Source organism: Sphaeramia orbicularis, chromosome 14 (assembly GCF_902148855.1).
Source record: "Sphaeramia orbicularis chromosome 14, fSphaOr1.1, whole genome shotgun sequence".
Classification (NCBI taxonomy): domain Eukaryota; kingdom Metazoa; phylum Chordata; class Actinopteri; order Kurtiformes; family Apogonidae; genus Sphaeramia; species Sphaeramia orbicularis.
Window position 1 is genome coordinate 44,536,008 of NC_043970.1, and position 26,278 is coordinate 44,562,285.

A 26,278-nucleotide genomic window follows, 5' to 3' on the forward strand; every position below is an offset into this window, starting at 1 on the left:
AGGGAAAAGTAGGTCAAAGTTCTAATTTTTTATGAATTATTTTAATCTTTTTTTTTTCCCCATTTACTTACTATAAGCAAAATTTCAAATGTCTAAAAAAAACATGTTTCAATTTACTTCAGACTTGGTACATATATGGAGGCAATTGATATGTTGACATCATCACAGTCATAGATACATGATGACATCAGCTGGATCGATGCCAAAATAAGTGACAATATGTGTGAGGGGTGGGGTTTGTTGTGCCTGGAACCATTTGTTTTTTTTTTTTTTTAGAGGTGTCTGGATACTGAATATGTTCAGATAGATTTAGAAATAAGATAAGAACACTGGTTTTTTTATTCTTCAGACAAAGTTTCTTCAACATTTTCAGTGCTTTAGTGTTTTTCAGAGCAGTAGATTGTGTTATGCTCTGATTCATCGTCACATTGACGCTACTGACATTTTATATTTGTTACCCAAGAGAGATTCTTTGCATATGGTGACTTTGTTATAAATCTCAAGAAAAATATTTAGATTATATAATTTAGTTAAATTGAATGAAAGAAAATGAGCAAAGACTGCAGTTGTCATCTTATGCCTTTATGTAGTTTTCATCGCATTTCAACTTTTTCAGCTTGTTACAACATTGTTTCTGTATCTTTACACAATATTTAGTGATATTTAGAATACAAATGGATTCAAAGTATTATTTTTTATGGCCCCCAGTGCATTTACTCACCAAACATGAAGGGTCTCTTCAGGATATTTAAATGTTAAAAAAGATAATGTAATTGTAGCTGCACTGATTAATCTGTGCTGGGAAGATGTTTTATAAGTGTCAGAGGTTGATATTTGCCTTTTTAAAGTGGATTTGACCAATTTGTACCAAACAAATCTAACTACACGTACAAATGAAGTAACTTCCACTTGTTTTATGGACTATTAGTAGAAACTGGAACGTACTCTGATCAATATCATCCTTTTAAACTGACATTACTGACTTTGACAGAAAATGACTAAAAATAGAACAAAATTACTCCTGCATGGATTGTTTATGGTTTTAGTTCCACATTTATTGTGAGTTTGAGCTCATCAAATATTTTTTCTCCATGTTGTCCATCTTTTGTCCAGTAAATGATGTTCACTGATGTTCACGAAAACACAGATCATCTTAAAACTCCTTCCAAAGTCCCACAGCCAATCAATGCCATCCTCACCCCCTGAAAATAAAAATGCATTACACAACTTTCTATGAGAAACTAGAGCAACATTGAACTGAGCAACCAAGTCACAGTAATAAATACATTAATAAATAAAACATAATCTCTGAACATCAAAATGGATATGTTGGGAAAACATTTTTTCCCTCTACATTTGCCCCTCTCATGAAAACAAAGATTTTTAACTCCTTCCAAAATGAAGATTTATGAACTCTCCAGTCTGGGCATGTCTGTGTAGAAAACAAGGAGATTAGCAAACAGTTGTTTCATATGTCAATTCCTCCTTGTTTAATATTGTTTTTGTGTAATGAACCTGCACCTGAAACATCAAATCTAGGTTGTTTATGTGCATGAATGAGTGTTTTCTCCGCAGGTGATCAAGGTCAGTTTGGACAGATGCATTGGTGTTGTGATGTCTATGTAATACACTATAGAATACACTTAAGTAACGCAAACCCACACATAACTGGTCATTGCTGTTCAACTTCATGACAGACCAGCCAGTACAGCAAAAAATATTTTGTCTATGTGTTTGTAGTGGTTTCTGTGTTGCAATGTGGGCAGAGATATTTAGTAAAACAAAGGTTTTCTGGGAAAATGGAATAGGAAGATACTTGTTTAAAAAATATCTGCATTCGTGTAGACATGGCATAAAACCAACTTGACATGACAGTTTCTGAAGTCAGTTAATTTCAGACCTGCATAATGTGTCCAATAGGTGTGTAACGGTACAGAAAAATTTCAGTTCACTACATTTTCGGTACAGGGGTCTACAGTTCGATAGATTTTTGATGCGTTTTCATAGGGCTGTGCAATTAATCGAAATTCAATTACGATTTCAATTATTACACGCAACGATTACAAAAATTATGTAATCGAGAAAAAACAATTATTAATTTTGAGTTGTTTGAATTCACGCGCACGCAAGCTACTTTGAGCTGCTCTGCCCCGCCCCCCTCTAAGCTACTGCTGCCAGCTAGCCGGCAGGTCCACCCCAAGAGGAAAGTTGTACCTAGTGGTTTGGAAAAATGGCAGGAGAATCACAGCAGAAGTGCTTGGTAAACAAAAAAGGCAAGTCAAATTCAATTGTATGGAATCACTTTGGGTTTGGTGAAGAAGACGAAGAGCAAAAACGCATCACGTGCAAAAAATGTTTCGTAGTTGTGTCCGCACCGACCGGTAACACAACAAACCTTTTTAACCATCTAAAGTTTAACCACCGCCGCCTTTATCATAATTTTATGAAAAACTAAAACACATAAAAACAACTCCATCTACAACTTCGTCCGCAATGCAATCTTCAGTTTCCGAATCTCTTTATGCTGCAACTCCCGTATTAACCTAAGCCTGACCTGTATAACCCTAACATGCGTATTCTAGATGGCTGATGTATACAGAAGGCCTTAACTGAAACCTCACAGCACGCCACTGAATTTACTATGTTTCATACTACATTGAACATACTTGGATTTATAATTTGCACTTTACGTGAGGTTGGTTTTTTTTTTGTAATTGCTACAGTTCTATGGCAAGTCTGTTGCAGTTTAATTACAGTGCACTATTTATTTACAAAAGGAAACGTACTTGAATTTACAGTATACTTATTTGCATTCAAAGATTTTTTTGTTTCGTACAAAAGTGAACATACTTTGTTTTAGTGGTTAAAAGCTTTATTTATATTTAAAGAGTATATTTTACATTGTTTTGCAAGAAAAAAATAAACAACTTTAAGGTTAACAAATAATCGTTTTTAATAATCGTGATTTCAATTATTGCTAAAATAATCGTGATTTTTTTTTTTTCTGTAATTGAGCAGCCCTACGTTTTCAGAACAGTGAAGGAAACCAATTTCATTAAAAAAAAACTTAACCCAGTGTTTTTCAACCCTGGGGTCGGGACCCCACGTGGGGTCACCTGGCATTCAAATGGGGTCACCTGAAATTTCTAGTAATTGATAGAAATAAAAATAAAATGTACTAATAAAAAATATATGGTGAATTGAGAGAGACAATCCCAATCCATAAAAGACATGACAAACTGTGAGTCTGAAACTGAAGCACTGTGGTTCTGTTTATCTGTCAAATGTTCATTGTGGTTGGTTTCAGATGCTGCAGCTCTTTCATAATTCATAGTTTGAGTTATTGTTTATTCAGTATTAATTGTCAGCCTTGTAAATCCAAGATGGACTGACTGTACATATCCTGACCAAGGAAAATGAAATTCTTCCTTTGTGCAGTAATCTACACCTGGCTTTACTGCCTCTATCCATAATAATATACATTATATAGACTAAATGTCCTCTAAAATTAACCTTTATTTGCAACATAGTTTAGCAAACTATTACAGGATCAAAACAAATTAATTTTAGCAAAAAATGTCTCTGTTTTGAATGTCTGGGATCACCAGAAATTTGTGATGTTAAAATGGGGTCACAAGTCAAAAAAGGTTGGGAACAACTGACTTAACTAACCTTCATGAAACAATGCCGGGACACCACTCTTGTCTCTCTCCATTGACATAACTGACAGTGAATCCGAAATGTTTCCAAATCGGAGACCTTAGAGCAGACGGAGGGTCTTCAACTCTGGCTTTGTACCTGTGACGCTGCTCTGAGCTGCCATGCTGGTTCACCTTCAGCATGTCGATGGTGCGTGGATCCCTTAGACATCCGTCCAGGACGGGCAGGTAACTCCGGTCCCTGAGGGCTGGTATTCCACATGTTTTAGATATTTCCCTCTTCCAGCACACCTGGTTCAATTAATGATCAGCTCATCATCATGCTCTGCAGAAGCCTGATAACGATATAATGGCTTCCAGGTGTGATGAAAGAGGGAAACATCTAAAACATGCAGGATGCCGGCCATCGAGGACCAGAGTTGTCCACCCCTGGTCCAGGATATCAAATATTGCACATTAGGGCTGCACGATATAGGAAAAAACTGACACTGCGATTTTTTTTATTTTTTTTTTAACCCTGTGATATATATATTGTGATATGAAAAACTACTCATGAGGACATAATAGCTGTGTGGTGCCAGCGTAAATGGTCAAACAAATTAGTCATGTTTCCTCTTGTTGTTGCAACAGGTGGAAGACACTGTCGTCACAGAACACAATGACGTCTAACTATCATGATACGAGGAATTTTTAGTCAAAAACATTACATTTTCTTCCCAAACATCATTCCTTTAACCCCTCTGAAACCTGGGAGAACCAGACAGGCTGTACATATGACTAATAAAAATTGAGTGATTTTATTGTAGCTTTTCATACTTTTACCATCACTGTAACACACACTCAAGTGGAAAAACTTAACAAGAATCAGAAAAGAAAACATGAGTCAATGCACTTTTCCACTTAGCGCTGCTTTGTGAATGAATGCATGAAATCTAAATAACTGTGCATCAATAGTAAAAGAACACCACTCCAGTTTTTAAAGATGCTCATGGACATTTTGATGCCATTTTCATCAGAAACAAAGCTGCGTTTCAAGGACTGCAGTATTCCACTAGCTAATATCTCATTTGAAAAAAACGGTTTAATCAGTTGTAAAAAGTGCAACAAGAAAACATTAGCACCGGTAAACATGTAAACAGTACTTGTTTTTTTTTTTTTTTGGGGGGGGGGGGGGGGTATTTTTGAATCTTGATGGTAGAAACTAAAGTGTTTTTTAAATTGACTGGAGTCTGAAAGGTCAGTGAAATAGCTGCTACAGATGAGACTGTTCTCCACAGGTGGTTGGGTGGTTGTTAAAGTTCTGTTGTGATTAAATTATCAGGTCACTTCATTTGGCATCGGTGTCAAGTTCAGGTAGAATCTGTAATCTGTCGTTGAGTCTAGTTTAAGAAATACTGTTGATGATGCAACAGGAAACCAGTGCAGACAAAACTGAAAGTCTGACGCTGAAATGGGCAGATGAAGGCGATTACTCTGGAGAGTTTATTACAAAATTGTCTTCTCTTTATCACATTGTTTACATGTGTATGATATTTGCTCGGGGGTATTTTGACCTTGTTTCTCCTATTGGACAGAGAGATGACTGTAAACGGGGGGGCAGAGAAAGGGATGAACAAACTGGACCAAACTGGAAATAAAACCACATCATTTATCATTGATCTGTTTGGTGAAAAAAATATTACTTTGACATTATTTTTATACTTTAATTTCCATTTTATTGTAAAAATAATTCAAACGGTCATCAAATCTTTGTTTAAACACATTTCATTGAGTTGTTAAAGAGTTATAGTTCATTTATTTAGTTTAACAGCTGCCAGATAATATTAGATAATATGTGAATAAGTGAAAAAATATATAACAAACTGAAACAAAATACAGTAAGTTTTTGTTACATTTTAATCTCAGAATAATTTGCAAGTCCTTATATTTAACACATCATTTTACAGTTTGTTTTTTTTTTAAATAATAAACTTTAGTTTTTCCCCTATATTTGACACATTAATTGCAAAGAATATACTTTTTTTTCCCCAATTTGACAGATTTTTTTTCTTCATAGTGTTAGTATGAAGAAAATGGTAATAGTAATCGTAGAGGTTTTTCTTGTAAATGTTAGAATTTTTTTTCCTCAAATTTTTTACTTAAATCTCAGAATTGGCTTTTTTTTCTTGGAAATTTGAGTTTGTAATTGTAGAAAATATTGCCCTTTTCTCTGAAATTTAATTTTGTGAAATATTCTGCTGTTTTCATCCATTTAACCAGTTTAACTTAAGAGAATTTCTTTTTTTCTTTTTTTTACAAATGAATGTTTTTTTCTTCAAAGTTTCCAGCTTCATTCTTAAATAAAGCATGTTTTTTTTTTGGTCATAAATTTACTTTTTTAATAAGCAAGAATATATTTAAGTTACTTTTTTTTTTTTTTAATTTTTCCACTTAAAAGTCAGAATATTAAAATTGTTCTGCCTGTAAATGTACAACTTAAATCTCATTGTTTTCTTTTCAGATACAAATTGATTAAATAGTTTTTGTTTTTTTTTTGTTTGTGAATTAAAAATGATCTTAAACATTGCTGACAGAAACAGACTGATATTAGAACATACAGGTATTATAAATATTGTTTTCGAGATCACAAACAGGCATTCGGTTGTAGCTGCTCAGTGTTTAACAGTGATGATTTAATGGTCTGTATTTTAACCAAACTCAAGGCCGGAGGGAAACATGCAGCCTTGGAAATTGGCGAAGCGGCCTCCATTTTATAGGTGTGTTTGGTTTGAGGTGTTGGGCTCCTCGCGTTGGGTGTAACAGGCTCCTCGCGTTGGGTGTAACGGGCCCCGGGCTCCTCACACCACCTCACACAAAACCCTGAAATCAAAGCTGCAACCACGGTATTGGCTTTCAGGCGGCCGAAGCCTCTCGAGAGGCGCTCGATTTATTGTTCCGGATGTGTAAACTCTCACAAACTGCAGCCCGTGGGGAGACGCAAATGGAGCGCTCCTCTGCAGCGTTTTATCACATCCAGAGTGTAAACAACACGACGTAAACTGAGCCGCAGATTAAATAAAGAGCTGCTCAACACGAGAGGGGGCTACAGATGACACACCGGACATTACTAACACACAACGAAGAACCTCAGGCTTAAAATAATAAGGAATATGTCCTTTAAAACAGACTTCCACAGGGAACCGATGGATGACTCACCTGTAGAAATATTCACGTTATCATATCAGGAGGAGATTTGAGATTTTCATTGGTTTTTAGTTTCATTTTATCCTTTTAGTTTGTTTTTCAGGTCAGTTCTTGTTAATTTCATGAGTGAATTAGTGATATTACTTGTCTTTTTTTGTGTAAATGAGTTGCATATTCAGAACCAGATCACTTTATTGTCATTCAGCAAAATTATATCTGAGACGCACTGCAGAACGAAATTACGATGCAGGGTCAACACAAAAAAACAAACAAACCCTGAGATAAAATAAGTAATGAAATACTGATAAGGTAGTGTCATAAAGAAATAAATCTAAAACCAAGAGAATAATAAATATGTACTACACTGCACACATTTTTATTTAGTTTTTTGTTAGACATTGTTAATTTGGCCTGTTGCAACAGTAAAATTATCTAATAGTGTAGAAATAGAAAAGTGTGACAGAATTTATACAGTGAGTGGCAAAAATTTTACTTTACTTTAATTTGATTGATTGATTGATACACTGCAATATTTAAGCTTTTGCTACAGTAATTTATTACCGTTTACCATAATTTTAACAGAGGAAGAAAAATATGGGCTTACATGTTTTCCAAGACAGTGTTTGTCATTTACTGAAGATTGAAAAACATTTCATCTGTATCAAAAAAATGGCAATTTGACCGTCATCTTCTCATCTGCTTTAGTTTGTTTATTTTATTTTATTTGTTGGTCATGAAACAACAGACAGTACAGTACAGGGTTCATCAACATAACACCAGTGAGATAGCAAAACAGAAGTAAAAATAAAATAAAATACCCCCCCCCCCCAAAAAAACAAACAAACAAAAAAAAAAAAAACATTGATCTTGGTGTTTTGACAAAAAAAAAGGTTTTGATCATGTTTAAGAATACTGGACTTTTGTAAGTCTTTTACTTAATCAAGAATCTTTCAAAAAGGTCTTGTAGACAGTGAAATGTCAAAATAAAAACATTTATCAATCAATATCAATAATTTTTATCAGTCAGTTCAGCGAGTTGGCGATTCATGAGTGTGGATGAGCCTTTGTTTAAGGACACATGGACAAACTAATCAACACTATGAATGAAAATGAGCGAAGAATTAAATAAAAAGATGAAAACATGAAGTAAGATGAACTTTGTGGATAAGGTAAATTTTTCTTAATGAATTACTCAGTTTAATCATCAGTTAATCGTTCCAGGTCTCGTTTCATACTGATTTCATAACGAAACTAGGTCAATATGATATTTAATGAAACATTCTCATTATGTTGACAGATGTGGTCAATGTCCCATACTGAATCAGACATTTAAGAGTAGAATAGTTTATTTCATTGAACAAAACAAGGAAAAATCATGCCATGATGTGAGTTTTAGTGAGAAATAATTAGATTTATTTGCCTCTAGTTGTTATGTAAAAGTAACAGCTCTGAAAACCTTGTATATTTCAGAATAGTTGAATTCACTTAGCATGTTTTCAACCCCTCTTTCTCCATTCAAAGGTAGTTGTATCTATGTTGCTAGTATAAGTCGTAGTTCATGATCAAATCTCACGTCAGTCGGCTGAGTTGTATTGTTCTGCTGCCTGAAAAGACCAGTTCAGGGGGAAAAAAATTCATGTGACAAAGCCTGGCTGCAGAGGAAGTGAGTCAGACGAGTCGTTGATGTTGTCACTGAAATTCAGCACTTGTTGTTACTGCAGCTGCTTCAAAATAAAAGCCTTTCATCATAAACGGATTATTCAGGGCTTTTACTTTGCTGCTCCTACAGGAAGTTGTCAGTGAGCGACAAGGGGAAGCTTCGATAGAATAAAGAATAAGGTTATATTTCTAATTCTAAGATAAATAAGAGGGCAGATGAAGGTCTATCTGTTTAGTTTAATAACAGCTCTAACATCCTCTGGGTAAAGAATCATCATAATGACGTTCCTGTGATGTTTTATTATAAGATTCACGTTCTATTTGAACAAAGGAAAGAAGGATAAACTCGTATATAAAGACATGATTATAAACTGACATGCAAGATACTGAAGGATTAACAACAGCTCAGGTTGCGTCCGAAATTTAACTCTTTGTGGCCTTTACTTATGTGGTGGAAGACTAAGGCTATGTTCAGACAGCAGGTCTCAATGCACGATTCGGATTTTTTGGTGAAATCCAATCTTTTTTTGTGTGCTCGTCAAGGTTATAATAGTTTTGGATTTTTAATTATAGTTTAGTTTTAATTAGTTTTGACTTTTTTTTTCTCTTATTCAGTTAGTTTTAATTAGTTTTTAGAGCAGGTTTGTTAGTTTTTATTAGTTATCGTTTTTTTCTGAATGCTTAGTTTTAGTTTAGTTTAGTTTTAGTATTAGTTTTAGTTATTTCATATATTTTATCTTCCTCATCATCCTATTCAAAGAAATTAGTGAGGCGTGGATATGTGTTACCCTGGACACTTTATTTGGGGGTCGGGTTAGGGCGGCTCATGGACTGAGCAGAGACACAATGTACCGTACAATGTATAAATTCCCTATAGCAGGTTGAGGTGGGGTGCAATCCATACACAACGTCACTTACGTGAAACAATGCGAAGATGTGCAAAGTATGAGAGGAGATGCACAAAGCAGCCAGCAGTTAAAGCAGATAGAAACATATATAAACCAGCTAACCAGCAGTTAAAGCAGATAGAAACATATATAAACCAGCTAACCAGCAGTTAAAGCAGATAGGAACATATTATAAACCAGCTAACCAGCAGTTAAACCAGATAGGAACCTATTATAAACCAGCTAACCAGCAGTTAAAGCAGACAGAAACATATACAAACCACTTATAAACATATATAACCCAGTTCCTCATCAGTAAACCACACCTTAGCAGATCTCTCATCTCTTAATCATCTCCAGTTCCATTATTAGCCAACTTTGCTTCAGTTCAGTTCAGCTAGCTGTAGCTAGTAACATCAAACGTTTTTTAACATTATAACAGGTTCCACACCTCTGTAATTGGATTAGTTTTCATCCTCCTCTTTTCTCCTCTTCTAAACTGTGCAGTTCAGGGCTTGGAAGGCCTTTTCATGGTGATAAACTCTCCAGTTTTAACCTGGATGCTAGTTCAACACTGACTGTCCTTTAGCTCAGCTCTGTCTGTCACTCACGCGCACACACACGGTACGCCATAAAAAAAAAAAAAAAAAAAAAAAAAAACCCGACCCATGTATCACTACAGTAAACCCCAGACAGGACTGTGCTGCTGTGTCCCAGCTTTAGTCTGTATGTTCCAGGTAGAGTGGGGACCAGAAGACGACTGGAAACCACAAATGACCAGACATGACAGACTGTGAAGTGTCCTATGGTGTCACCAGCTCAAACTGCTGAAGTGAAATAAATTAATTTCATATCAATCCGACATTGACAGAGACGAAAACGAAGGGAATTGTATCCATAATTTTTATACGTTTTAGTTAGTTTTGTAAGCTCACAATACAGTTTCAGTTAGTTATCGTTTTTTTCTTTTAATTAGAGTTTTTATTTATTTCAGTTAACGAAAATGTTTTTTCAATTTTAGTTTTCGTCATTTCGTTCGTTTTCGTTAACGATAATAACCTTGGTGCTCGTTCATATTACACATTAAATGCGACTTCGATCAGTTTTGAGTATGAACTGAATGCGACACTGAAGTGACCTGCATGCACAAAAGAGGTCCTGATGTAATAATAAGATAATAATTTTTGTTTTTGCACTTCTTTGCTCGTGTGCTTGTACTTTTGCTGCTGTAAACCTGGAATTTCCCCTTGTAGGACTGATAAAGGGTTATCTTTTCTTATCTTATCTTATCTTATGACCACGCAGGTATGCACTGTTTACTGAAGTAAATATGTTTTTCCCGCCACTTCTCATCAGAATTGTGACATTTGTTGCATTTCAGTGACGTAAAGGTCGGATAAATGCGACCTGGCTGTTCAGACTGAAGTCGCATTGCAAAATATCAGATAGGTATCGGATTTAGGACCACATGGGAAAGTGGCCTGGGTCGGATTTGAAAAACAGATCGGATACAGGTCACATGTGGGCAAATTAAATCGGATTTGAGCCACATTTACCTGCAGTCTGAAGGTAGCCCAAAACTACTAATACCTCACTGTTTAAATACTCCACTACAAACACAAGTTCTGCATCAAAACCATAAATGCAAGATAAATCTGTGGCTGCATGACCTGGTGAAAATATCATACTGCAGTTATTATTAATATTCCAATTTTGACTTGCTTGTTATCAATGAAAATGCACAGATTACTCACTTAGAAATGTCAAATCAGCGACGTGTTTACGCACTACTTACACTAGCATTAAAAAATTATCATGGGGTGTTGTGACATTAATTTTGCAGGTTTTATACAGCATCTCAACTCGGATGACAGATTTTTTTTTTTTTGTTTGTTTGTTTCATCACCTCTCCTTAAATTCTGGATCTTTTGTTATTATATTTTTACAAAGGCTCATGTTGTGCTAACTTAAAGCTTTTATTTATCAAATGTACGAAAGAAGGAGAAATTTACAGAGTGATCATTCAGACCTTCATTTATTAAGTGATAAAAAGTTCAGTACTATGTAATTACACAGGCTAATATTGTTTCTGTTAATTCCGCAGTTCAGATAAAATCATAAAGAACTTCCCTTAGTGACTATTTTTAGAGAGACTGAGTGATGCCGTCCACATTCTGCAGTTAACTCTGAAAACACACCGTTCTATTTAATGTGCTGTTTCAGATCTATACCCAATCAAAATACAATCTGCTGGAGATTAAATATTCTCTGTAATAATTCACTGATTTTTATTTTGTTTTCTTGTCTTTCCTTGAGCTGATGGATATTGATTTTCTCCAATAAAGTACTTCCAGAGTTTTCATAGTCATAACAAATCTGGAAAAGTCTTAGAATGAAGTAAAATAATGGAAGGTTATGGGGAAAACCATGAATTATAGAGATACGATCTCTTCACTTTGTTATCCAGTGTAGCTGTCATGTAAAAGCTTTTTTTGTGATATTTTCAGTTAGATTTTTTTTCCCATTTCCATGATACTTTATCATATACAAACTAAAAATGTGAATAAAAACTGCTGCGTGGAAACAAACCAGGAGCTACAGTTTTGTCAGATTTAATAACATCAATTAAAAACTCCTAGATATTCGACATCTTAAAAATAATTGTCTATTGAAAGAGTGTGTTGGACAATGAATGAATATAGTTGTAATCATACTTAATGTAGCTTTTTGGTTGTGTTTATTAATGTCTGAAAGAAAACAAAAATGTATAAAATGTTGATTCAGAATTTCATTTATTAACCCATAAAAACCCAGTGCTACTTTTGTGTTTGTTCCCAGATTAGGCTAATATTTCTCTAACCTTTTAAGTGATTTATCACCATTTATCATACTACTACACTCACTATTTTGCATTTCCTATATTTATTTTACTGATCATGTATTTTAATCATGCTGAGATTACATTTGAGGATTATTATACCAAAAACTGAGAAAACTTGGAAAAACTTTTTCAGTAAAATTTATTATTAACGGAACATAATCCAAGTGTGTCCCTTCACTGTCATTGATCCAACTCCATGGGTTTTACTGGAGAATCAATGTTTTTGAAGATGACAGTGTTTCCATGGCAACTAAGTAGCCTCTGAATGTCCAAATGGGTCATATCTGATGACCACGAAAAGATGAATAACTGTATTTTGCACCAATTATTGACATGTATTGATAGGATTCGTGGCTCTAAAGTTATTACATTTTAGATCAGTAGGTGCTTTTGGTCACTGGTTTATATTTGGGTCTTTATGGTTTAAACAACAAAAAGTGCAATATTTGTGTTTAAGGTGTATTACAGCAGAAAATGGAAATACACAAATATAATTATTTAACAGCTGAATAGAAGCATACTTATTGACTACGGTTTTGTCAAAGAACCTGCATTTCCAGCAAATCCAAGAGGAATTTTTAAAGATTTTTTTCATCTGAAATAGAATTTAGCTCAGCCCATAAAGGAAATGCTTCAGCTTGTCATGAATGCAGAGGCACTTCATCATTATTCATGTATAAAATCTCTTACCCAACACACGTGATTAAAACGTGTCATCAGTCGTTTTGTGTGAAACAGTTTCAGCGTCAACATCCGCATGAGTTGTATCAGAGGCTGCAGATCTGATTCTACCAGCCTGAACAGTCCCAGCTGTTAATTTTTAACATTTCCTCTGCAAGTTGTTTAATATATTACAATATCCTGCTATGAGTGGATACATGTGAAAATAACACCTTCGTGCAAGCTGCTGCAGCTTCACGGCGTGTCGCTGCCAGAGGTGAATCTGGAGCTGGAACACACCCTGAATTCAACTCCTGGCCTTTTACTTTCTGATCTGATAGATTTTATCTGTAAGGTAGTTTCTTTGTTCCTTCATATTCAGTATTTTAACACTGTTACATGTTTTTTTTTTTTTTTGCCACTGAATAATGCTGATTAAATTGAAATGCAAAGAAACACAGGTCTATGTATCAAACATGTCGGCTGCTGTTTTTAGGAGCGTGTTCATTACAAAAAACGACAACAGACGTGTGAATTGTCTGTCTATTTCTGCATGGGTACACATAAACCAGACTAAAAAAAAAATCTGTTATAGTGACCCAAAAAGCTGTTTACACATGGATGAGTCCTGAATGTAGATGCAAATGTTAATAAATTATCTGTATTTGTGTGGGCAGAGTCTGAAATTTAATTTAACCACAGTCCACTTCGGTCTCAGAGGAGTTGATCTGGTGTGATGTGAAGTCTGACAGTCAGCGTTCATACGGGTGCTTGAAATCCTTCAAAATGCTTGAATTTCAATGTTGTGTTTTCAAGGTCTGGAAAGTGCTTGAATTTTAGTTTGTGTGCTTGCAATTATAACTGTGATGTGATTTATTTTTTATATGAACTCTGCCAGGTTAGATTTCAAGCCAAAGCTACTTATAGAGATGATGCATTTTGAAAAACAAAAGTTTATGTCAAATAAGAAAATTAGCAGGAGTTCTCAGGTTGACTGCAAGTACAATTTTATTTTAATCTTTGGCTCAGTGCAAGTGTGCCTGAAGACCACCAAGTGACTTCCCTTATTTTGGATAAAACTTTGTGTTCTCCTTTTAATTTCTAAACTTTTTACTATTATGAAACAGCATTTTAGATGTTTATAGCATGATACAATGTACATCACTGTGATGAAAAGGGAAAAAAATAATCACAAGTACATGTATTCCTGTAGATAGGTATAGTCGTGAAAAAAATGATTAGCAAACACCTTGTTTTCTTCAATTTCTTGTTCATTTTAATGCCTGGTACAACTAAAGGCACATTTGTTTGGACAAATATAATGATAACAAAAAAAGCTCATAGTTTAATTTCAGAGCAGATATCTATCCATTTTCCATGTTTTATTGATAATAACTAAAATCACTTAAGTTCTTACATCAATATCTATGGCATTGCACTGACAAAAACGGTGCTTTTAGACATTCCATGTTTTCTTTTCTGTCTGATTTAGTCACATGACACAAAAGTTAGTACTTGATTGCATAATCATTGTTTTTGATGACTTTTGATGGTCTAATAATTTTTTCCGCAACTGTATTTCACTCCAGCGATAAGGTGCTGGGCTGGAAAAATTTGAAAATGACCCTTAAAAGTGCTTGAATTTGACTTTGTGTACAAACCCTGGACAGTGTCCAGTTGCTCAGATGGTACCTTAACTCCTCATCTCCTCTTCTTGTCTTCTCTCCTCAGTGGTTGGGTGCTCCCTCCTGCCAGAGAGGCAGCTATGCCTTCTATAAGTCAGTGGGCAGCAGAACTCGACCCGATGGCCCTGTCCAGGTCTGGAAACTTGGGGAGTTCTACTTCATCCAGTGTGGACCGCAGGATCCTGTATGTCTTGCTGAGGTGAGGCCCCCGGTCACTGACACCGTCACCTGGAGGCGATCCAGTCTCTCAGAATTTACACCAAACCTCCTGACCCATAATATTATGCAATATTACACATTTTTTGTGTTTCTGTTCAGTTCTAAATCAAAGTGTCGACTCAGACCAGTCATGTGCGAACCAGTTCAGTGTGTAAAATGTGAATCGAGCCCTAAATGGGTCACAGTCCTGCTCACATGAGCTATAGAAGACCAACAGTATGTTTTATTGAGCCTACATCCCACGGCAAGGCTAAATTTAGTCAATTTAGGTCGCGAGCTGAAAAAGTAAGGACGCGTGCTAATGAGATTGAATTGTATCGAGGATGACAGAAATGTATTGACAGTGATTGATTGTCATAAAGGACGTGAGGGGAGGGTTTTTGGGTTAATGTGTTTACTTAAATGACAGTAAAGACAAGCAAATGCTGAATGAGAACCAGACTCGCTGCATATTACATGTCCTAGTGCTGTAAAAAGTATTCAGACCTTTTAAAACAATAAAGAATATCTGCATTGTTGAACAAATATTCACATAAATCCAGTTTAAATAAAAGTAAAGAAGTCATACCTGGAGTGACTGATACTTTTATTCAATTATTTGTTCATTTTATCAGTGAATTGTTTGATCTGAAAAGCGAAAGAAATGGCACATTTCTGTTAGAATCCACAGTATACAACACCAATACTCAGGTATATATTAAAAAAATTATTTTCATATTTGATCCTTCAAATGTCAAGAAGTATGTGCATTGATCAGTTATCAACCAGGTGAGATAAATATTCTTAGTTTCTGGAAATGTCTGAAATGAAGAACATTCCTTCCTCTTGTATTCAATCTGTAATAGCTCTTTTGTTGAATGCAGTTGTTTAGAAAAGGGTGAAAGCTGTAACAAAATGAAAAAGAAACAAGACAAGATGTACCAAACCGGATGACTGAACATTCCTGGTCTGAAATGCAGAGCAGTAGAAGTTCCAGCAGGTCTGCAGTCAAGGACACAGTACTAAAAGGGACACTTTACAAAGTTTTCATTTCAACACTGCTGTTTCTTCACATTAATTTGACCTCTGAACGGTTTCAGGTGTGATCGAAGGTGAAGCATGTTTCATAATCTGTGTGTTCAGTAATAATAGAAATAATAAAAACTGAACAATGAGTATCTGAAATGGAAGCAGAAATGTTGAAACATCTGCTGCTTTTCACTTCATTCATAAAGTCTGAGACTCCTTAAGCCCATAACACACAGTTAATCCAAATATATGACCTGTGTCTGGATTCTTATCACATTATCATTAAACATAGGTGGAAATTAATGCAACAATGTGAGAACAAAAAATGTAACAAAAGACAAAAATAATGTAAAAGACATAAGATGAAAACAGAAAACAAAAAACAACAACAAAAGATATAGCAAGATGTCAATAAAAGACGCAACAAGATGGAAACACTACAAGATGCAGCAAGAAGAAAATAAAATAAAACATCTTTTCAAAACAAAAACATTTACCAAGAGACAGACAGGAAAGACAGAAAGGCATTAAAGATGTGATGGGACAGAAACCCTCATTTACTCAAATGCAGTTTGATGATTTAATGTTATCTAATTTTTTTTTCATTAAACTCTAAAGATTCTTCTGTTTTTGGTTTTTTTTGGTTTTTTTTTACAAAATTTCATCACAATGGAAATGACGTAAAACTGGTCAGAACATTTCAGAAATTTTGAGACCAAACATTAAAAGCTATGACTCTGTAACACTGACTCTGATGCAACATCAGAATCTCCAGGAGTACAACAAAAGTCTGAAACATTGAGTTTTATTTGTTAAATGAGTGATATTTTGCTTTTTTAAATGAAATTCTTCATTTTCCAACATTTCCCTGTGGTCTACACAAACTGTAAATGCTCTGCTTGGGTCTGAATTATTCATTAATTCAACTCCACAGGTCCATCTTCAACCCTATTTCTGAGTAATGATACCAGGAAGGTGGTTTGGAGTGCTGGCCCTTTAAATGCACATGAGCCACTTCAGGCCCCGCCCCCTCCAGGTTGTTGGCTGTGCTGCTCTGTCCCGTTCAACCAACAACTGAATATTTTATGTAATCGGCTCCAAGTTTGGACATATTTTCACTATGGATTACAACTGCTAACAAACAATTGTGTTGCACTTGGAGAAGTGTTAGTTGGAAGTTTTGACGTTATATGTGCAAATGTTGTGACATAACTAGTTATAGATGCAACACATCAAGCAGGAATTGAAACGGGTTGTAGAAATCCACTCTTAGCACTTAGCACTGACACTAACTCCGGCATATTTACATGTTTATAGTGAAATGGAAAATAAATAAATAAATAAATAAATGAATAAATAAATATAAACTTGATTTTTGCCTAAATGAATATAAAGATAGTTTTGCAGCACCTGGAGGGTTCAAATTCAAACTTTACGAACTATTAGGGTCCAAATACACAAATAAATGAACCAAAGAGTAATGAAAGTGGGTTTAGATAAATATGACCCCTTTTAAAATGTGTTTTTCTTCTTCTTCGCCAGGTGACCTTACTGTGGGAGGACCAGACACAGCCCCACCTGTTGGCCAGCGCCAGGTTGTACTTCCTGCCTGAGGACACGCCCAAGGGTCGAACCAGGGAGCACGGAGAGGTGGGTCAAAGGTCACAGGGCAACGGCGCTCAGTCAGTCAATTCTGATAGGATTGTAGATTATATGTAATATGTCCAGTCTTATCTTCTATTTTAAATCTTTATTTACTGGACTTTGATGGACAGAAACGTGAAGCCTCAACGTAACAACAACCTCCATTTTGACTAAATAAGAAAAAACACTCACGAAAAAATCTACAACGAAAACACCAGACATGTTACATTTATTCATTCATATAGAGGTGGTTTGGTTTGTCTAGTATCCAGTGATTCTTTAATCATCAGTTGTTGGTAAATTTGATGAAAAATGATTTTCAACACCGCAGAATTATTGTAAAGCGTTAGATGAACCTTCAAATATCACAGGTAACAAAGTTTATTCATGTTCAGCTCTTTCACTCTCACACAGGCTGTAAATAGAAGCTGATTGTCACGGTTTCATCCTGTTCATCCTGTTCTCTTTTCAGTCCAGTTCTGCAGTATCTGCTAAACAGTATACACAACAATTAACTCATTATCTGTCTTGTTATACAGATAAACATTGATCATTTAATTATTTTCCTAGTTTGCTCGTGACTGCAAAGTCTTAATAAATAACTGCGCTGTCAGCTGATAAAAGAGTGGGCGGTGATTAAACACTCTTGTAAGTAATAGATATAATATTAACTTAGATGAAGTGTTAAGTGATTTTTTTCTTTTTACTTCTTAGTTGAATTCATTCTTTTATGGTTGGAATACTTCAAACATAAACATTAAGATAAATTAATTTATATCCAGATCCTGCGTGTGTTAAATGTTTCACGTCCTGAGCATGGTTTCATTTTCTCAACACTGAAAAATGTTACATCCATTCCTTTCTGCGTTGTTTCTCTTCCACTGTAATTCAGACAGACCTAAAGCAGACAGTTTCAGTTATCTTCAGCTGCATTCCTCCATTTCACTGGATGTTTTTTTTTTTTAACTTCTGGGGATGAAAATCACGAACCAAATGTAATTATGAATAATAAAAACAGGGGCTTTTATTTTTTCCAGAGGAGTGTTGAGATGTGGACGTGTCTGCAGATCTTTGAGTGTTTTTGATTAACATGGTTCATATTCAGGCTGCAGCTCAGCCTCCACACGACATTCCCCTTTGGGATTTGAACTAATGCGTTACCCAAATGTAAATCCTCTGACCTGTCTGAAACCAAGTTTTCCACATTGTGAACTTCAATATTCCACTGTGGATGTCTCCATATAGAGCTTTAAATTTTTCCTTGTGGGAAAAAGGAATCTAAGAGCTGTTTTTACAGGAATCAGTTTCTGTACATGAACAGTTTAGTTGTGAAAATCTGTCTCACCGACAGTGTTGTCTTTAAATCTGGAGGTTCTAAGGGGTTTATGTCATATTTCTTCTTTTAAGTAGTCAAATGTGACATAAAAATGTATCAGAGTGTTTATAATAGAGTTCTGAAGTTCTGCTAAATATACCAGTGTGTTGGATTATAGAGATATGAACTGACCGGTGGATTTATGTGACCACTAGAGGGAGTAGTGCAGTGGTTTCCAACTTTTTTTGGCTCGTGACCTCATTTTAACATCACAAATTTCTGGTGACCCCAGACATTCAAAACGGTGACTTTTTTTTTTTTGCTGAAATTAATTTGTTTTTGATCATGTAATAGATTGCTATACTATGTTGGAAATAAATGTTAATTTTAGACAACATTTAGTCTATATAATAAATATTATTATGGACGGAGGCAGAAAAGCCAGGTGTAGATTACTGCACAAAGTGAGAATTTGATTTTCCTTGATTCGAATATGTACAGTCAGTCCAGCTTGGATTTACAAGGCTGACAATTAATACTGAACAAACAAGAACTCAAACTATGAATTGTGAAAGAGCTGCAGCATCTGAAACCGACCACAATGAACATTTGACAGATAAACAGTACCACAGTGAGTTTGATTTTGAGGCTTATGAAGGTATAAAGTTATTATATCCCAAAATTGAGTTTCGAGGATATAATGGTTTTACCCCGAACGCTGCTGCCAGATCTCCTTGGTGTTTTGCCGATAACTAAGACAGATTTGGTTGGATATCTTCTCCTTGATAACCAACATAGTGGACCCTTAATGGAAGAACCCTATCAATTTCAGCTTTTCTATGAGTGTTATAAGTCATTCAAATGGGGGCGCTGTAGTTGAAAGTCAGTTTTTTGGACATACATTAAGCAATAACAGGCTGATTGAGATAAAATTTGGTTCATATTGATTGTCTTCCAAATGTCCAAATTTTTCTGTCTACCATCCAGAGTTCATATGGGGTCTTTTTCATTCACTAGGTGGAGTTTTATGGGAAAAATTAGTTCTCTGACCATTATTCTGCCACTATCAGGTCCATGTAGGTCAAATTGAGTTCATTTCAATTGTCTAACAATTATCATGGATAGATTTATATATATATAGCAGAGGACTGGGGGGATTTCGGGGATATACCCTTGCTGTCGGCCTTTGTCAGAGGAAGCCTCATTATGTGATGTTATTACCTTTGCTACATTGCCATTTGTTGATCCACTTAATTTAGCTCAGATTAAATTGGGACGGTTCTGACCTTGTTTGTTCGATTCCAAACAGTGCAGGTATTGATAACATAACCCGTACAGAAAACAGCTGATTTATAGTTTTACTGTGGCTGTTTTCTGTCTACAAAAAGAGCCAAACTAACAGAGCTATAATGTCAACTGTCAGCTGATGCAGGACATGACGATTAGAAGACAGTGTTTTTTTTTTTGAAGCGACTTAAAATAAGAGTCTATGAGTTTTAGTTTGAAGAAGAAAACTTGATGATACCATAATACAGATGTGTGTAAACAATGAGATTCATACTTTATTCAGCGAGTGATAGTCTGTGGATACTTGTTGTGATTCGTTGGCGGTTTTTGGTAGAACTAAGTGTGTTCTGGTATGTGATTTCCCCCTGCTGGTGACAGTTTATAATATCAACACAACTTATGTCTGTAGAAAAACAGGTCTGTTAAGTTAACTTTACTCATGTTGTGACATTTATTGTGGGCAAACGCTTCTCATTGACTCAACGTGTGGTGCAACATTGAAAAATGAAAGAGGAAGTTTATGAAAAATGTTCAGTGATGCATGTTGGAATGAAATATTTCCACACCTGTTTATTCTCTGCTCTCTTTTTCCTCATCTCTATTGATTTGAAAGCATTAATAATCTTAATATTAAAAGCCAACAAACAACTCTGAATAATTATAACCTCAAATAAAGCAAGACATGTTTAGATAATTCAATGTACATTATTCAGTAGTGGAATTTTAGAAATTGAGATCTGAATGACAGTTTGAAGACAGAAAAATCCAATAGTTGATTCATTTGTTGATGTCATCTAAACCCCTCATCCAGTGCACAGAGGTGGGAAGTAAACTGTACTTAAGTAGATTTTTTAGGTATCTGTACTTTACTTGAGTATTTATTTTTCTGGCAACTTTTTACTTTTACTCCCTACATTTTTGCGTAAATATCTGTACTTTATACTCCTTACATTCTCAGAATAGGTTTGGTACTTTTTCAAACTAATTGGATGTGACAGTACGTAAAATATGTCACTTCAGAGGGAAAATCAATGTAGCAGAGAGAAGGAGCACAGGGTCAGTACCAGAGTCCTGCACAGGTACACTTTTTCCAAACTTTTATGCCTGTACCAGGAAAGCTGAGTACTGTGACCCAACCAAATGCACACCATCAATAAATCTCTAATATGTGCAGCTCAATGACGTCTGTGGGTGGATGTAAACAGAGGTGAAGCTCACTTCAAAATAAAACAAACCTTGCTGTGGATCAACCACAGTCAAATTAGGTGATCATCATCAGTAAATGTCCTGAAGATTATCACTTCCTTGTCCGCTACCCGCCCGCATTGCATTTAATTTTTCCTGTGCCCATAAAATTTTTATAATTTTTTTTTTTTTTTCATGTCCCCACATATTTTTGCGGGTTACCTGTTAGGTACCAGACTTGGTGCAAGACTCTGGTCAGTACCATTCACTGTGGAATTAGAAACTTAGATGATTTTGTGTAATTAAATAAGTATTGTTTCATTTATGGGAAAAAATGCTGTTTTACTTTTTAATTTTGTGCTTTATTACAATTGAGAAGTTGTACTTTTTTTCTTTTTTTTCTTTTTTTTTTACTTTTCCTGAAGTAAAGGAGTTGAATCAGTACTTCTACTTTTACAAGAGTATTTTTTCACACAAGTAGCTGTACTTCTACTTAAGTACAGAATGTGAGTACTTTTGCAATCTCTGCCAATAAATGACACTCAAAATGCGTCAGTAAATAAGTAATTTGTCTTAAACCAGATAAATATTGAACTTATAGTGATTAAATCAAGTTAATGAAACCAAATGAAATGGATAAAAAAAAAGCAATAAAAATAACAAAAAAGACAAATGCAAAAGTACACCTTTAGTCTCTGAATTCATGCTTTAGTATTTAATAGTTTTCTTCATTTTGCAGCATTAAATGAAAATAAAGATGAGTAGAACATGATTCTTACTGACTAAGATGAAAATTATGTAAAAGATGATAGTTGTAGTTTTAACGTGTTCTTTATGGTCAGAACTGGACAAATACATCAGAACATTTTGTAGATCTTGAAGTGGAATATTATTGTAATGATAAAACCTAAACTATGCAGAATTAATGAAGTGAAATTTGTTGTGTATCATATCACCAGAGTCAGAATAGATTAAAATGCTGGCTGATTCCTGCTGCAGAGTAACTTCCTGTTTCCGACGCTGAGAGGGTGACTGCGGCTTCAGACCGGTGACTCCCCAGTCAGTCTCCTGGTTTTAGTGTTAATGAGCTCACACCTGACGGCAGCAGGAATGTGTGGAGCTCCCACCTGGCAGCCGCCCAGGAGGGGGAGGGGACGACGAGGGGGAAGAGGGTCAGGCGCTTGAACAGCTGACAAACTGGAATGGGAGGAGACGACTGCTGTAAACTGGAGAACATCCAGTCAGACGAGACGTGACGAAGAAAACTCAAAGACGCTGTTTTTATTCTTATTCACTACAGCTGTAAAAACAAACTGAGGAGCGTTGACAGCCTTGAATAAAAACACAAGGAATGAAATGGAATGTATTATGACAATTAACTGACCTATAAATACTATAATTAATGTAGCATTTAGGTTAGAGTTGAGTCATACAGTTCTCATGATAAACTTTAATTGTATCAAATTAATAAAAAAAAAAATAATTCTTTCAAGTTTGAAGGCCTTGATGGTTATTTATATATTTGCAGAAAGTGAAAAGATAAAGCATGTTAAAGTCACAATAAGACAAACACACCAATCTCATGCATATTGCTCCTTTTTTTGTTTTTAAATTATTGTATTTTTATTGTTATGATTGTAAAAGATGCAACAGCATGAAAATAAGGGAAACAATGCAAAAAGACAAAGATAAAACAAGACATTTTGTGATTTTTATCATAATTTATCTACTAACTGAAGTAAAACCCAAATGCAGTCAACTTGCATCTTGGTCATATAAAATTATATTGTGATAATCATAGCTGCTCACCTCAACCTTAATATTTCTAAGTTCAAAGTGAAAATAAATCTGAAGCTGACATGATTTCAGTTCACATTAGTAAATTTTTTTTGTTAAATGAGTGTAAGAAATCTGAAATTACTCACATTTACTTTCACTAAACGGTGATTAAAACAAATCATGGATTAAATGTGCCTTTATTGTTGAAACCCAGTATTTGGCTTTTTATCACATGTATTTTTCCCTTACAGCTAAATCCAAGGAGGTATTTAAGATAATTACAAAACAAACACAACCTACATACCTCTCTGCTTCCTCTGACCTACATAACAGAACTCCACCCATTTACCTGCATAGAACAAATAAAACATGTATGAACATAATTAACTCAGTCACTTACTGTAAATTCGGAGTTATAATGTAAACTATAAAGAATCATATAATTAAGTAGAAAATCCTAAACCTTTCCATTATCTTTTACTGGTTATTTTTGAGTTAATATATGTTAGAACACCAAAATAGCTGTAAAAAAAAGTCTGGGCAGTTATTTGTTTTTAATTTTATGAGTTATTTTGTTAAATCTTGATGAGAAACCTAATATTACCAATGGTTCAATCTGCATACACCAATAGTCTGGAAAATTGTAACCATTATTGTTTTATCTTGTGTCTGTAATTAACCCATAAACAGCTAATGGTAACCAAAGTCATCTGCTGATCTAAAATATGTAACAACTTTTGAACAATTAATCCTATCAATATGTTCAAATAATTGGTGTAAAATGCACTTTGTCATCTTTTCATGGTCATCAGATATGACCCATTTGGACATTCAGAGGCTCCGTTGTTACCGTGGAAACACAATCATCTTCTACAATATTGATTCAACAGTAAAACCCATGGAGTTGGATCAGTGACAGTGGATGGACACACTGGGTTTATGTTCAGTTAATGATAGATTTGCTGAAAAAGTCACTTTTTCTTCAGTGTTCTCTATTTCTGACATAATAACCCTCAACTTTATTCTGAGCTTTTTTTGAACATGTACATGGTAGGTAAATTGAGCACAGGAAAATACCTGATTTTCTGTTAAAATTCATAAAACCGAGGATAATATTATAATAAAAGGTGATAAAACACTTGAAGGTTGAATAGAGAGAAAAAAATATTTTTTTGTTATTGCCACAAAAGTAGCACTGGGTCTCTCTTTGTTAAAAAAAAAAATAGATATACAGTCGCGGAAAAAAATATTAGATCTTCAAAAGTCATCAAAAACAATGGTTATGCAAGTACTAACTCCTGTGTGTATCATGTGACTAAAACAGACCTAAAAGAAAACATGGAATGCCTAAAGGCACTGTTTTTGTCAGTACAATGCCGTAGATATTGATGTAAGAACTGAAGTGATTTTGGTTATTATCAAGAAAATATGGAAAATGGATAGATATCAGCTCTGAAATTAAACTACTATGAGCTATTTTTGTTGTTATCATATTTGTCCAAACAAATGTACCTTTAGTTGTACCAGGCATTAAAATGAACATGAAAGTAAAGAAAACAAGGGGTGGTCTAATAATTTTTTCCGCCACTGTATCTGTCTGTACCTGTGAAACCGCGTAATCCTTCAGAATCCAAAGTGTCTACTGACCATACAGCTGTAATTTCAGTTTCTGTGATCTATAATGATGATGAATCTCTTTGTTTCAGGATGAGGTTCTGGCCGTTTCCAGGAAGATGGTTTTGCGAGTGGAGGACCTGGTGCGATGGTCGTGTTCGGGGCCGTCGTGTTGGAGTTTGAGTTTGAAGCCGTCGCTACCCACCAACAGCGGGACAAATGGCCTCCACAAACCTGTACTGAACGATGGAGATGCGAATGATAGGAACAGCGAACCGCTCAAAGACAAAATAGAAAGTAAGAAAAACTGAATCCACCATCAAACCCAACAGCAGCTCGTATGGAGAAACAGGGGTCTGAAATGTCATGAAAAACCTGGAAAATACTGAACAATTTGACAAGTTATAGAAAAGCCAGAATTTAGTTTATGCAAATGTAAAGTCACACCACATAAATTCTTAAAGTTAGTTTTTGTACATTTGAAGCAACAAGTTGTGTTTTTTCTTTTTTAGCTGTTGAATCCACAATTTAAAGCGGGTACGAAACATGTTATAAGTCCCATTTTTTCATTCAGTTTGTGGAGGTTTTGGAAGCTGGGATTGATGTTTGGTGTCATTATTTAAATACAAAGGTGCATTTTTGCATTATTATGAATCTCATCACAAAATTTAGACAATGTATTAGATTAAGACTTCTTTTGAGTACTTGAAGTGATGATTGTGAATTGTCATTTTTAATGTTTGGAAAAGCTTGGAAATTTTGTCTATAAGAATAATATAGGAACCATTTAGAAAACAGGAAATCCTCTTCAGTCATAAATTAATGGTTTGTGGGAACATATTCAAAATTGGTTATTTGAAGACTGGGAACAAAGTAAATAAGTGGTGCCAGGCACAACAAACCCCACCCCTTGCACATAGTTCACCCATTATAAGTAAATGGGAAGATTTTAACAATTCTTAAAAATTTTTTAACTTTGACCTACTTGTCCTAAAATGTATTGAGATCCATTCTGGATCACTGGCAAATCTATAAAGTCAATTTGGTGTGAATTCACCCAGTAGTTTTGCAGCTACAAACATTTGAAATTTCACCCATTATAAGTAAGTGGGGAAAAAAAAGATTTTAAAAATTCATCAAAAATTTAAACTTTGACCTACTTTTCCCAGAATGTAATGAGATCTATTCTGGGTCAGTAACAATCTATAAACTAAATTTGGTATGAATTCAACCAATAGTTTTGCTCCTAGAGTGTTAACAAACAAACAAACCGAACCAAAAGCCTCCCCTTTTTTTTAGGGGGGGGGGGTAATAATGGGAATCATCGGTGCATTAACCAGGAATGTGTCCAGATGGACTGAGGACTCAATACTGAGCCGATGCAGTCTGTGAAACTCCGATGACAGCTTCATATTACAGATTTAAATGCGCAAATATTTCTGAAAGTCCACAGAGGTGAACAGCCTTAGACATTCCAACACTGTTGAAAAATAAAATATTCACAGTTTTTATGATCCAGTACAAATTTAAAAACATGTTTAAGAACTTGAAGATTGCAGCTGCATCTACACAATTATGTCTTCATCCTTATCGTTGTTTGGTAGAATTTAAAA

General features: G+C 34.9%; 1 protein-coding gene across 1 annotated transcript in view; it reads left to right on the forward strand.

Moving 5' to 3' along the window:
* LOC115433328 (AT-rich interactive domain-containing protein 5B) overlaps positions 1-26,278 on the forward strand; it is a 71,811-nt gene that overhangs the window by 20,010 nt on the left and 25,523 nt on the right. Inside the window, exons 2-4 of the mRNA XM_030154675.1 lie at positions 14,661-14,813; positions 17,384-17,491; positions 24,758-24,962. Of these exons, the coding sequence (XP_030010535.1) occupies positions 14,661-14,813; positions 17,384-17,491; positions 24,758-24,962 (466 nt within the window). The remainder of the gene's footprint in view (positions 1-14,660; positions 14,814-17,383; positions 17,492-24,757; positions 24,963-26,278) is intronic.